General features: G+C 39.6%; 1 protein-coding gene across 5 annotated transcripts in view; it reads right to left on the bottom strand.

Annotated features, from left to right (window-relative positions):
• The window catches only part of MTA1-like (metastasis associated 1-like), a 172255-nt gene that overhangs the window by 115982 nt on the left and 41128 nt on the right, over positions 1-15145 (bottom strand). For all 5 annotated transcript variants that reach the window (XM_089640921.1, XM_089640923.1, XM_089640924.1 and 2 more), the window contains exon 2: positions 7901-8062. In XM_089640921.1, coding sequence (XP_089497047.1) covers positions 7901-8062 — 162 coding nt within the window. The remainder of the gene's footprint in view (positions 1-7900; positions 8063-15145) is intronic.

Below are 15145 nucleotides of genomic sequence, written 5' to 3'. Positions count from 1 at the left end.
GGTGAAAATATGAATAGTAAATTTTTTATTAAAAAAAAAACGTTACCGGACAGCAAAGTGCACATAAGATTTTTTACTCCAAATATGCTAGGGAATAGCTGGTTAAAGTTTGTCGGGTACGTGCCGATACACCCTGTATAGAAACGGATATGAAGAAGAGTGCTCTTACATTGAATCTCAAACCACAGTATAAGAGTTATTTATTTTATAAGCAATAATTATTAGCCTGAAACACTCATCCACGTTGAAAAATCTCCTGATAAAAGATACATGACGCCAACGGGACGTGGACCCGTGTCCTTTCGATTTCCGGTCGACAGCTCTGACCACTGAGCTATGGCGACTTATCTCTTATCCGCGAAATAATTCAATATATACTAGTGTTTCATTCAACAATTAATGCTTGTTACATTTTTTCACCTGAAACAACCAACTTTATTTTATATGAGAAAGGCATTGTAAGTGCTAAGTTTCTCACTAGATGGCGTCGAGACAAATTGTCTACATTTTTTGGTGAAGATACTAGAACTTGTCAAATATTAATTATTATTTTTTTGGTAAACTAATGTTTAAGACAAGATTTTTTATGCATAGCACAAAGGGTAACAATTATTTTATAAGCAATAATTATTAGCCTGAAACACTCATCCACGTTGAAAAATCTCCTGATAAAAGACACATGACGCCAACGGTCCACGCTCAGTGGTCAGAGCTGTCGACCGGAAATCGAAAGAACACGGGTTCATGTCCCGTTGGCGTCATGTATCTTTTATCAGGAGATTTTTCAATGTGGATGAGTGTTTCAGGCTAATAATTATTGCTTATAAAATAATTGTTACCCTTTGTGCTATGCATAAAAAATCTTGTCTTAAACATTAGTTTACCAAAAAAATAATAATTAAGAGTTATTTAGTCAAATGCATTGTTATAAATAACAAATGAGAATTTGTGTTAATACCATCCGCGTGGAAATTAAATTAAGAAACAATTTAACGAGGTGAAAACGAATCGTGTTTTATTGAAGAAGAAGAAGATAATTCTAATAAAACTAAACGAAATCTGAAACAGAACAAAACACTGAAAATAATATATTTTTTTTAAAATTATCTTCTTCTTTACGGTATATTATGTACTGTTAGCAGCGCATTCAAATACTGCCGCCACAGAGTTTAGTTTACTAATTGGCCGCCAGGGGCGCCACTCTCATCGCTGTCGGCCAATCAGGGATCTACACTTCGCGGGTGGTTTGCGGTACGGCCGCCAGAGGCGCTGCTGGTTTTAGGCGGGAGCGACTCCCCCCCCGCCAGGAAGAAGGATTGCAAGCGAGCAACACTTGAGCACAGCCACGCTGAGCGAATACACACCATTTTAAAGTTATTGATTGTAATACCGTGGAGACAAGATTAAAGTATTTCATCATAAAACATCTATTAGCGTTTCATTATTGCTAACATCAGAAGTGGGATTCGTATAAATAAATACTTCAACGTATCAGTTCGCCCTACTGACTTTCCAACCTCGTGTTTTGACAACAAGCGACGCTTTGCGATCCGCCATTGCGCGTCACCACGCTTGTTTTGTGTTAACTGTTTCATTTATCGTGAGCAAGTGTGAAACATTGAACATTTGACATTTCTTATTATTGCGAATCACGATAATGCCGCGTTATTGCAGTGAAGATTCGGAGGAACGCTATACTCCGCCACGCCGTTCGCGTTCCCGCCGAAACTCGCCGAGAAGCCGTCATCATCGTAGATTTCGTACGCGATCTCGTTCCCGATCGGAATCACAACCAAGAAGGACGAACAAGCGTTACCGGGGCAGATCCGAAACCCCGGAATTGGGATTGGTTCCGCATTTCAATCCCGCGCGTGAAAACGCGTATGTGGCGGAATGGATTCGTCAAGTGGATGAGGTGGCCGCCGCGTGTTCATGGAGCGAGCGGCGTAAATTATACCGCGCTACTCAAGCCTTGGAGGGAGAAGGCAGAGCATGGTTCAACCTGTGGACACCGCCCAAGCGTACCTGGAAGACCTTCCAAGAAGACCTCACTTTGTCGTATCCTCGGGAACCAAACTTCTATGCGATGATCGAAGATATCGTGAAGTTTAAAAGCTGCCAAGCGAAATCGCTCGTATTATATGCTGGGCGCATGACCGGCAAAATTAAGCGGCTCGGTGTGAAGCTGACAGAGAGGCAACAGATGGACGTGATGCTAGGTGGCATCAGCGATAAGAGCCTGAGCGTCGTTCTGGAGAGCTGCGAGACGATGCAGTCCCTGGTCACCCAGATGTCACGTCGCTCGATGGCGGCGAGGATCGATGCGCCGGCGGTAAAGCCCGGCCCTACGGCCCCTACTAGTCGACAAACGGATGCGGCCACTAAAAAAGCGACCGGTTTGGTCACCTGCTACAAGTGTGGGCGCACTGGCCACAAGCGCAATGAGTGCAAAAGTGCTGCTAGCAGTGGGCCTTCGCAAAGGCCTAAATGCACACATTGCAAGAGGGAAGGCCACACTGAGGAAACATGCTTCAGGAAGTTGAAGCCGGTGAATTTGTGTGCCGATAAGTTGTTGCATATGACAACAAAATGCAACATTAACGGCACCGTCATAGATGCCATCATAGACACCGGCAGTTCCTGTTCCTTGATGCGGGAGAAAAGAGCAAGGTCCCTTGGCCTGCATCTGGTACCATCCACTGCGCTCATGAGTGGCATCAATGGTGCCATCGTACCGGCAATGGGGCAGACCAAGTGCAGCATAACATCTGAGGGGATTGGAATTCAAATGGAGCCCTTGGTGATGGAAGATAAGGACCTGCCAGTTGATCTTCTCGTTGGAAGAGACATCCTGCGCCACCCCGGTATCGAAGTGTTGGCTGACAAGGACGGAGTAAGACTCCGATACAAGGAGGTGCAGCCCGATCATGTGGTTGCTGTGGTCGAGGTGACTGATCTTCCCACTGGAGCTCTGTCAGAGGTAGGAATTACATCCCTTCATAAGCTCATGAAAAACTATTGGGATCTCACATCCTCCTCCCTTAAAGATATCGGATGCTCTAAAGTCGGCAGCCTGAAGATCTTATTGAATTCTAATGTGCCCATTTTTGTGAGACCTCGTCGATTGTCATTAGTTGAGAGGAACACAGTGAAGGCCATGATCTCGGAGATGATTGAGGCCAACATTGTCCGACCGAGTTCGTCACCCTACGCAAGCCCTATTCTGCTCGTCAAAAAGAAGGATGGCAGTGATCGCCTATGCATCGATTTTCGAGCTTTGAATGGAATTACGGTAAAGGACCGTTATCCTCTTCCGAGGATCCAAGACCACATTGACACTTTGGGGAAAGGCGTATACTTCACTAAGTTGGATTTAATGTCCGGCTTCTACCAAATTCCCATTGAAGAAGACTCGATTGAGAAAACTGGGTTTGTGACTCCTGACGGACATTATGAATTTTTGAGAACACCTTTCGGTCTTGCTAATGCCCCTTCAGTATTTCAACGAACACTTAATAAAGTATTAGCCGATTTAAATGACGAGGTACTGGTGTTCATTGATGACATCATAATTCCGTCGGAAACAGAAGAAGAAGGTTTTGAAAAGCTGGAAAAAGTGCTATTGCGTCTTAAGCAAGCTGGTCTTACCTTAAATTTGGCAAAGTGTGAGTTCTTTCAAACCACTATCAACTATTTGGGCAAAGAAATATGCGCTGGCTCTATAAAACCAAGCAGTGGTAAAACAGAATGTCTCATCAAAGCATTAGTTCCTAAAACTGTGAAACAGCTGAGGCAATTCATCGGCCTTGCCAGCTACTTCAGGCAGTTTATTCCCAACTTCGCAACTAGGATTGGAGCTTTATACGATCTGTTGAAGAAAGATACTGATTGGAGTTGGACTTCCAAATGCAGCGAGGCATTCGAGGATATAAAAACTGCTCTGACCAATAGACCTGTGTTACAAATATATAACCCGGAAGCTGCCACAGAAGTCCACACTGACGCTTCTGCTAAAGGACTGGGAGCAATCTTATTACAGCAAGGTCAAGATATGAAAATGCATCCTGTGGCTTACTATAGCCGTCGTACATCCCCGGATGAATCTATGTATCATTCCTACGACCTCGAAACGTTAGCTGTAACACAGGCCTTGAAACACTTCCGCGTATACCTGATTGGAACCCGATTCAAAGTGGTAACAGATTGTAATGCAGTCCGGGCTACGATGACTAAGAAGGATATTAATCCACGTGTGGCACGGTGGTGGATATTTTTACAAGATTACCAATTTGATATTGAATATCGTGCGGGCAAAAGAGTAGCACATGTCGACTACTTAAGCCGAAACCCTGTATGCTTGACATACGAATGGACTACCCAGGAGCAGCTGTTGGATATGCAAACAGCCGATCCGGAAATTGCAAACATAAAGAATATCCTAAAAAGTGGCAACGAGTCAAAAGACCGCAAGCAATATTTTATTGACTACGAGATAAAGGAAGACAGAGTTTTCCGTAAGACGTCAATTGGTTCGAAGTGGTTCGTGCCTAGAAATGCCAGATGGGGCGTTCTTAGGATCCTCCATGACGATAGTGGGCATCAAGGTGTTGATAGAACACTGGCTGCCATCCGGGACAAATACTGGTTTCCGCGGATGAGGAATGTTGTCACGAAATACGTGAAAAACTGTTTCAAATGCCTAGTTGGGAAAAGTGATACCGGTCGAAAGCCCGGGGTATTGCATCCCATTCCCAAAATAGAGATTCCTTTTGCAGTTGTGCATGTGGACCATTTGGGGCCGTTCGTGAAGAGTGTGGAGGGAATGCAGTACGTCATTGCCCTCCAGGATGGCTTCACGAAGTACTGCTTCTTAGAGGCGGTGGCAGAGACAAGTACGAAAGGTGTCATAAAAGCACTTTCGGCGATGGCGTACCTTTTCGGGGTGCCACGGAGACTTGTTTGCGATCGAGGTACAGCTTTTACTTCAAAAGCGATGCGTGCTTTCTGTGAAGAGCATGGCATCAAGCTGACCATAAACTCAGTTTTATTACCGAGGGCTAATGGTCAGGTAGAGCGACTCAATAGAACCATATTGAATACGCTGAACTCCATCATCAGAGATAAACCCGAAGATCAGTGGGTTGAAGCTCTGGCAGCAACACAGCAAGCACTGAATAATGCAGTCAACAGAACCACTCTGAAAACTCCAAATGAGCTATTGATGGGTTATAAGCCCTCTGCATTGTGCGAAGCTGTGTTGGTAAACAATCTCACGCAGGCTGGTGAGAGGCAGGACCTTAAGGTCATACGTGCGGAAGCACGGAAGCTTTTTGATGAAGATCAAAGGCGGCAGATGAAACGTTTCAACTCGAAACGATTCATTAAACCTTCATATCGCGTTGGCGATACGGTTTTAATCCGGATTTCCAAGGGAAATCCTGGGTACAAAAAGTTGAAAGGTCGGTTTCGGAGCTTGCCTTATAAAGTGGTTGAAGTCCTGCCGAACGATCGTTTCGACGTGTTGGGTACCAGACCCAACGGCAGCACTCACAGAGTGACGGTCACATATGAGAATATGAGGAATTGGCCGGCTGAACAAATTTCGGAGTAACGGTCAGGAAGGGCGAACAGTAAAGTCTATTCGTCAGTACCGTTGTGGAGCTGAACAAGTTTCAACCAGTCTAATTATTATTTTATTTTTATTTCAGCAACTGCTTTGAGGTCAAAGCAGTGATCAGTATGGCCGTGTTAGCAGCGCATTCAAATACTGCCGCCACAGAGTTTAGTTTACTAATTGGCCGCCAGGGGCGCCACTCTCATCGCTGTCGGCCAATCAGGGATCTACACTTCGCGGGTGGTTTGCGGTACGGCCGCCAGAGGCGCTGCTGGTTTTAGGCGGGAGCGACTCCCCCCCCGCCAGGAAGAAGGATTGCAAGCGAGCAACACTTGAGCACAGCCACGCTGAGCGAATACACACCATTTTAAAGTTATTGATTGTAATACCGTGGAGACAAGATTAAAGTATTTCATCATAAAACATCTATTAGCGTTTCATTATTGCTAACAGTACATACGAGGTTTGTTTAAAAGAAAAGGTGAATTTTGAATTTTCGCGGGCCGTGTACATTCGATTATAGATTTTTTTGTTATGTTGGTACACATATGTTAGCATTATCAGCCATTTTGAATTAGTGTTTTGTTTTTGACAATTGGAAAGGTTAGTCACGTTTTTGTGTGTTCTTTGATTGTTTACTTTTGGTAAAAATTGATCAAAGAATATGTACTTTGTCTCAAAAAAGTGTTTATAAGTGGTACAAGCGCTTTACAGAACGCCCAGAAGATGTTAATGACGATGAGCGTCCTGGAGTTGCAACCACCTCAATAAACGAAGCAAACATCGAAACAGTGAAGAAAATGGTTTTGGAAAATCGTCGAATCACTATTAGGGAAGTTGCAGAGGATGTTGGCATATCAATCGGCTCATGCCATGAAATTTTCTCGGATGTTTTGGGCATGAAACGTGTGGCAGCGAAGTTTGTTGTGAAAATTGTGGAAAAACAAATCACGGATTTTGCATCACGATAATGAACCAGCTCACACATCAATGCTGGTTCGTGATTATTTGGTCAAAAACAACACCGTAATCAAGCCTCAACCACCGTATTAACGAGATTTGGCTCCCTGCGCCTTTTTCCTATTCCCGAAACTGAAGAGACCAATGAAAGGAAAGCGTTTTGCCACAATTGATGAGATAAAGTCAGAATCGAAGAACGAGCTGATGGCCATACCGAAAAGAAAATTCCAGAAGTGCTTCGAGGATTGGAAGAAGCGCTGGCATAAGTGCATTATATCTGAGGGGGATTACTTTGAAGGGTAGAAAATGGATATTGATGAATAAATAAATACTTTTCGAAAATATTCGAAATTCAGCTTTTCTTTTGAAAAAACCTCGTAAATTCATGGGCATAACCTTCAAAAGAAGTTAAAGAAAAAGTTGTTTCTGAATTATGTTTTTTTTAAAATATAATACGTCTGGGCAAAACTTTATTACGAGGTTGTAGTTTTATTCGACTTTAAGGTAGGCGACACATTGCGCTATACGCATCATGGCTTGGTCTATTTAACATATCGCTCGCAATACACTAACAATGGATCAAGCATCATAGACGGTGTCACTACCTCTGATCAAGCATCATAGACGGTGTCACTACCTCTGATCAAGCATCATAGACGGTGTCACTACCTCTGATCAAGCATCATAGACGGTGTCACTACCTCTCATCAAGCATCATAGACGGTGTCACTACCTCTGATAATGCATCATAGACGGTTTCAGTACGTCTGGTCAAGCATCATAGAAGGTGTTTGCGACTCTCCACGCAACACTGCGGCAGTAAAGAGTAAAACATATTATAACATAAAAAGGACATTCAAATAGACGAAAAACAATGATTCTGAATATATAACTTTTATTATATAGTAGTAGGTAGTACACGTAGAATTTATAAATCGTCATTTAAAAACGATTAAAACTGTAAGAGACTTAAACGCCCTGTGATTGGTCGACGGGTTCTGACAGAACTTACACCGCTATCTTACGATTCGACCGGCCACGTGCATTGTGCATTGCCCAAGTTGAGTAGTTACCACAGCGGTAGACAAATTATTTCAAAAGAATTCATGTGTTTTGGAAATCTTGCTAAATATTTAAATTGGATTAGTTGATTACATACCGACCCGAGTAGGATTGACCTTACTGTTAACCGACAAAACCGAGGTACAAACGACGTCACGCGTACCCCCAGCAGATTTCGATCGTTTTGGCGTTTTGAGTGGCTGGAATTCCTTATTGGAGTAGGGCAACTCCTAAAGAAGAAGGATGAATAATTAGGATACTCACTCTGGTGTTTGTCCGCCAGCTGTATGAGGGGGCTCGGCAGGTCCCTCCGCCGATAGAAGCACATGACTTTAGCTTCCACGTTCCCCGACGCTGTCTTGTTCAGTTCCTCTATCCGACGGATCTGATATGGCAGCGTCGAAGACGTTTCAAAATACACACAATCTGAAAAACAACAGAAAAAATACTATCAGTTTCATACATATACAAACAATAAAGAAAAAAGAATTCAATAATCAAAACAACGTTAACCGAAATAATAATCGCCGGACCTACGATAAGAATGATCCGTAACCGATTATTTGAATGAAGAATAGAAGAGATACCGTACTCGAAGTAAGCGCTTGTTTGCCGTGTTTCTGGTTTTGCCAAATTTTGTTAAATCATGAATTTATTAGGGCATTTTCTTCGGAAATACATTTTTTTTTATTTATTAATTTTACAAATTACGATTTTTGTGGATTTTTTCAACAACCATACATGATTATGATGTAAGAATTACATGCACCATAATAGAAATAAATATTAAAAAGTAAGATTAAATTACATGCAGAATTATAAAAATGTTCACTCGTAAAAAATAAGAATTCACACTAAGCAGGGGCGTGGTGTTACCCTAATTTTCAAGACTAATATTTAGGTCTAGGTACTTATGTAAATCCTGTTTTTTTTATTCTGACATCTTGTATTCAAAGCGATTACTTTTGCACTCTTAAGAAAACAGTTTTTTATGAAAAGATGTACAATTTTGATTAAAAAGAAAAAAAAATGCTTAAAACATACAAGCATCGCGTTTTCTTCGGAAAATCACAAAAATTGACACGGAACGTTCCTTGGCACACAGGTACCCAAAACATCAATTTAGAAGTGGACAAGAGAAGAGACTCGACTTTACATTTAGCGACAATAAGGAGTGTGTGATGGTACCGAGACATTGCGCCCCGTGGATTAACTGGGGGTGGGTGGGTGGCGGGGGATTGCGGATTGTGGGGGAGGGTTTTATATATATATATATAGTAATGGAGTGGGGGCGCCCACACAACACCCACCCCGCCTAGAATAATCAATACCGCCGGTGAACAAGTGGGACCCCTGAGGAGGGGGTGGGGGAGAGGTACTCGCGCATTAGATGCGTTATTCACACGAATTGAGAAGCTGACCGCGACCCGGAACGACATCTCCAAAATGGCCGAATGCAGCGGCCGACCGAATGGTAACTAGGGAGGGAAATACAACATTTAAAATCAATTGGCATCAATTGCGTGAACCATTTGATATTTTCAACACTAAAGTGTATAATATAGACGCAGTACATGAGATCAAATTACACTATAGAAAATCACATAGCAAAAAAAGGTTTTGAGAATGGTCAGGATTTGAAAACTAGTGAATATTCATTCTAAAAATTTACAGCAGAAATAAATCTCGGTATCATCCAATTAGGATGATTTGGCTAAAGTGATAGCGCGGTTCACTCATTTTAGTCAGTCCCGGGGGAGGAAAGCTCAATCCTCAGTCAATCATTTTTTTTTTTTTTTTGATGAACCCAAGAATGAGTCATGGAAACGACCCGTTCTCTTGTGACAATTGTCAACTGTTTATTTATTTACTAAGACTTTTTAAAGTTCGCAGCAGTTAAGAGCCAGTCCCTGGGTAGGAAGATACAATAAAACGCTTGGAATCTTAGACCAGGCACCAAAGTTTTTTTATCCGTTAGTTGCCAAAAATTAAAAAAAAAAATTCAGATCGATTTTTTTTTTGGATTTTCTATGTAAAATAGATTCACCAGTGTACAGTGTTTTTAATCTTGATTATACAATATGAATTATGTCAGACCTGGTTGTGTTACACAGAGTACAACTTAATTGACAGCCCTGCAATCGTTGCCAACATCAAATTCCATGTACCGACTAGGAACACGAGACAAAATGTAACATTCTACTGAAATACATTCACAACCGCACTCACTAACCAACAGGGTGCATGATCTGGGCAACAAGTTTAGGTTGCCTAGATCATGCATTTTATTGACTCCATTTATAGAATTGAGCGTAATCTATACCAGCACCTTGTTGAATCCTATAAATTATAGTAGCGTTGATAATGTAGTTTTAGTGATTTGTCTTCTATGTAGTATTGTTCTAGTTTCTATATTATTTTACGTTACTGTTGCATGTTTTACTAATATTGTTTCAACACCTACAAAAAGTGATATAAAGTCACGAAAAGTGATAAGTTACTATTTAACCTAGTTTTTGTTTCATCACTTTTAATGACTCCACTTTTTAAAGGTGTGTTTAGTTGCCATTTTGATGAAATATCATGGAACATATTGTTTCAAATTCAGTTTATCAGTTTAACGTTACTTAATGCTTTAAAAAACTCTGTGTATATTTTCGATAGCTCACTAGGTATATTCTATCCTTATAATCCATGTCAAAGCCCGCCTGGGCGTAAAAAGAAATAAAATAAAAACAATATTAGTTTCTTTCTTCATATGAAGCGGTTACTTTGTGATGTGACATTATAATTTAAAATTAAACAGTAACTTAAAGTTACTGTTTAATTTTAAAATATTAGTTTCGTTTCATAATATATGTTATCGCAGTTTACTATCACGATTATGTAGTAAATAATTGCAGACATGTACATACTTATAACATAATTATCTTAGACGGCTTCACGTTGAAATGACGTTATTAATGCTGCAGTAGTTTGCTCCACCCTCCCTCCAACACAGCTAGAGGGAGGAGTGTGCACTGTGCAGTCTGTACTCGCACCTCACGCCAATAATAACGGCTACACTGCAGTGCTGTGCAGTGTGCACTAGGGTGGGCCGTCAAAGCAGTTTTTTTTTGTGTACCGATGGTGTTCAAAATAATTTTCATACTACTTTTAGTCCAGAGACCAAAGTGTTCAAAATCACCTATTTTGATTCAATAAGGTTGGGTCATCAAATCGTCAATCAGCGCGACTATAATTTCTAGACATTTGAACGGTCCCTCTTAGAACTCAGATCTTGAGTGATTCAACTTGTTTCTTGATCATGAAAGGTATAAATAAAGGCACGATTAGATGTCCAAATTTAAATCATAATATATTAAAATAAAATATATACCAAAACCAGCAAACACCTAAAATATGTTAGTTCTGTGGCTTTTATAAATCACAATGCGTTTTTTAAAGTGTCACTTGATAGCAGCCGGCGATTGTATATTTAAGCAGAAATTAAAGTGGAAAACTTATTGTTATCAAAATCAATTTAACCCGTTAACGGGTCAATTGTTCCATTTTTATCGGTAGACGACCAAAAGTAGCATTGGATCCGGAAAATACTAGAGTAAAAAATCCTCCATATGATGACGGTCCACCCTACTGTGTATGTACTAGGAGTTGATTACTAACAGGAGATCTCGCCCCAAGGACAATATCAATGTGAAACTCATTTTCAAGTAGACGCCTTTTCTAGAATTCGTTCGTTTACTTTAAGAAACTATTTTTTTTTAAATATTTTGTATTTACGAAAGTAGGTGGAGGTACTCCGCACATATTTAAATGTGGAATTTATACAAATTTCAATGGCAACACATTTTTATGCTCCTGATCTTGTTCTGGTAGGCAGGTTCCCATTTAGAAGTTTATTATTATTTTGTATATTTTTATGCATAATTGTGTCATTAGCGCCACTCCGGAAATGAACATAAATTATCTTGACATTTCTGTTCTACTGGATTTAGTTCCTGTTGACATTTATTACTTACACCTAGAGCAAATTCACGGATAGTCAGCAGTTTAAATTTTGACAAAAGCTTATTAAAAATATATTATAGGTTCTTGACACTTATATTCAAAGTAAAAATTCTAGATTTAATTGAATCGGAGTTACAGACAGACGAAGAGATTTTAATTAGAGATAGAAACGTTCGTATCCAATGTGATTTTATCGTACAATTTAATTATAAGGTCAGACGTGAGACAGATTTGAATACATTATTTTTTGCTTAGTTGTGGAAATAAGTTAAATTAGCACTAGTGTCTTGCTACGGTAAACACTCTGCAACACATTTTTACACGGTAGAAAATGTTTCGGTTAAATTCTAGAAGATATCTCAAAAAAAACTTCAATTGTATCCTCCCCACGATGAAATTCCATACCCTCCCCCCTCCCAAGCAGGTAGGCAAGGGGGTGGGGGTAGTAGGTAGGTAGTGTCGAGGGCCCGCCCTTGTTATGACGGCCCCGGAGCGGTGCGGTGCGAATTTACCGCAGGTCCAAATAAAAACACCATTCCACGTGATTGCATTTACCGAATAACGAGGTTCGAGCGTAAATAATACAAATACTTCCACATATTATTATCATCTACTGTTCGGTATCCGAAGATGCGTAAACAGTGTAATAGTAGATCGGAAAATGAAAATTTTAAGAAAGCACTTATAAAACTTATCCCCTTACTAGATCATACTTTATAAAGGCGATGAAACGACTTACGTTGGGTGTTACAAACTCTTTTATATTTTTGGTGACCATATCAAATCTATGATCAATGACATTTAACGTTTGAACAGTTCGCGTTAAATGTCTATTCTCGGCCCGTTACAGCTTTTGATCACATTGTGATGAGCGTGACCGTTATGCTTGAATATTGAATATAATTTGATTTAAAATTGAAACGCGCCGAGAAACGGCGTTCAACGGGGATATTTAAAATGTCATTAAATGCGTCCCTACCACAAATGTATCACAGTCGCCATGGGTTTCCCGCGTACAGGTAGGTAAATCATTTTAAAAAAAGGAACAATTTTGTGCACACGTTTTTTAACTAGTTTGGGACACCCGCCCGCAGTTCCCTCTAGCCCCGCAAACGTCCAAATATGACTCGCGATGCACTTCGACAATGTTATTTATTAAATATTTTATTGGTTCATTCTTCAGATTCCTAACAAAAACCAAATTATTATTAAAATAAAATTATTTTTGGATCCATATAGATCATTACTACACAAGCAAGGGTCTCTAAAAAATAATTTCTTGTATATCCTGTTACCGTAATGCACTACAGTTCAATACTTACACCTATCACTTGTTTGTCTCTTCAGACCAACCATATTTTGATAACAATTTATAAAACGATGAAATACGAGACATAATACTGTTACTAATTATAAAGAAACATAATATTGTTATTAATTATAAAATTAACAGATTATTATTATTATTGGCACACGTAATCTAAAATAACACTAAATCTACATGCTAATGAATAACAACTATTGATTGATAGTGATGATTAGTATAGAGTAACTCTACTAATGAGCCATGTTTTCAGCATACATCTGAATCTATTCGGGAATTTGCAACTTTTGATATTCTTGGTAACATGTTGAATATTTTAGGTACGTTATATTCTAAGGTCAGCTGTCCGTATTGTTATTACAATCAAATCAATTTTTAAGCTCTTCGGAAATTTATTAATATTTTTTATCAGTCAGTTATACACAGATAGTGTCGATTTTATACACTTATTGTAAATTCGCGAGCAGTATAAATATCTTCTTTAAAAAAAAAACAATTTAAGGGATCGAAGATCGGAAAAACCTGCCTTGAGCATTCTAACTACGCATACAACGGTGACAGACCTTGACGAGAAGATCAAACTTCGCGTCAGTCGGTTCAAATCTACGTCTCGTCTTTTGTCATTTTTACTCCCGAAGTTAGCGCAATTTACCCCTGGACACCCAGTATGTATCAGTAGTCGCTAATACAATAATGAATTTTAGATTAGGAAATTCAATTAAAAATTGCTCCCAGTTTGCTTAGCATCGCCGTAGTAATCCAAGAAAAAATCAGTTTATTCGATGAAATAATTTTCCGAGAGACGCCGAGGAGTCCTGGTTTGGCGAAGGCTCCTCCAATCGTAAATAAGGAACGAGATTTACATCTCGGCGGACGGCCTTCGATGGAGAGCGGAGCAAAAAAGACCAAAGCCGCATTCAGACGGGAGTAAAAATGCGGCCCAGAATCTTTATGCTCAATGTCTTTGCAACTATTAAAAAAGGCGCTATTGTTGACATTTTAACTGATCGCCTTGGTTTTAAAATTTATTTTATTTTAATTATTTGTAGTTATAATAATAGGGTATTTATACTGTTTTTTTTTATTCCCGAAAATAAAATTACAATAATAAAGGTATTTTCGTTAAATTTTTATGTTGAATAAACTTTCTACAAAGATTTAAAATGTACCATTTTCGATATGCGGCAAAAACGACAGTTCGTTTTTATTCGTGAATTCGAAGGCGTTTTTTAGTATGATAAACCATAGTCAGAAAAATAAACTTTAAATCTTCAAAACATTTTTAAAGTCATTTATAGTTTGTGAAAATACCCATTAGTAGTACAGGGTTTTCCAATAAGAGGTGTTATTTTGAATAGCCCGCTATTTCGGTAGATGTTACTTTTGAAGCTGTCATTTTTTGACATTTGACAAGTAGAAACTACGCCATTTATAAAAATGGAACGATACACGCTTCAACAACGCATTGAAATTATTAAAATGCACTTGAGTGAATCAAATGCAAATCATCTTGACCGGTGAGGCCCATTTCCACCTCGGTGGCTTCGTCAACAAGCAAAATTGTCGCATTTGGGGCTCGGAAAACCCAAGAGTTATTGTTGAAAAGCCTCTCTATCCTCAACGTGTGACTGTTTGGTGCGCTACGTGCCACACAAGCAACGAAACCATTGATCTTTTACGATTGAATATCAAAATAACACCTCTTATTGGAAAACCCTGTACTTCATCCCTTTGTAGAATAACATCATTTTCCGTATTGGTTATTAGTTATTAGACTTCACTGCACGTCCTTGTGTTATATCATTTTGTTTGAAAAGTATTTTGGTAACAGGTTGTTTATTATTTAATGTATAACTATCTTAGCTCTCGATAACTGGGGATTTGCGTAGCGACGAGATTACTTGGAGAAAAACTGAACAAAAAACAAAAGTATTTAATAAATAAAGAACAAAACAAAAATTACATTTTGAGCAATTTTAATAAACGATATTGTAAATAAATTGAATCACCCCGAGATTTGAATTACTACCCTATTTTGGCTAATTAACCCATGGGTTCGTCAGACTTTGGGCTGCTTTTTGACTATCGTCTGAACGGGGCTTGGCGAGAAAGTGATCTGAGACAAAGGCACGCCATTCGGCGGTCGCGGCCCGAACCAATTGTATGGCAGTCGG

This window comes from Hesperophylax consimilis, chromosome 16 (assembly GCF_061612785.1).
Source record: "Hesperophylax consimilis isolate HC1 chromosome 16, BYU_Hcon_1.0, whole genome shotgun sequence".
Taxonomy (NCBI): domain Eukaryota; kingdom Metazoa; phylum Arthropoda; class Insecta; order Trichoptera; family Limnephilidae; genus Hesperophylax; species Hesperophylax consimilis.
The sequence above is the reverse complement of the archived record's forward strand: the minus strand, read 5'-3'. Positions and strand labels throughout refer to the sequence as shown.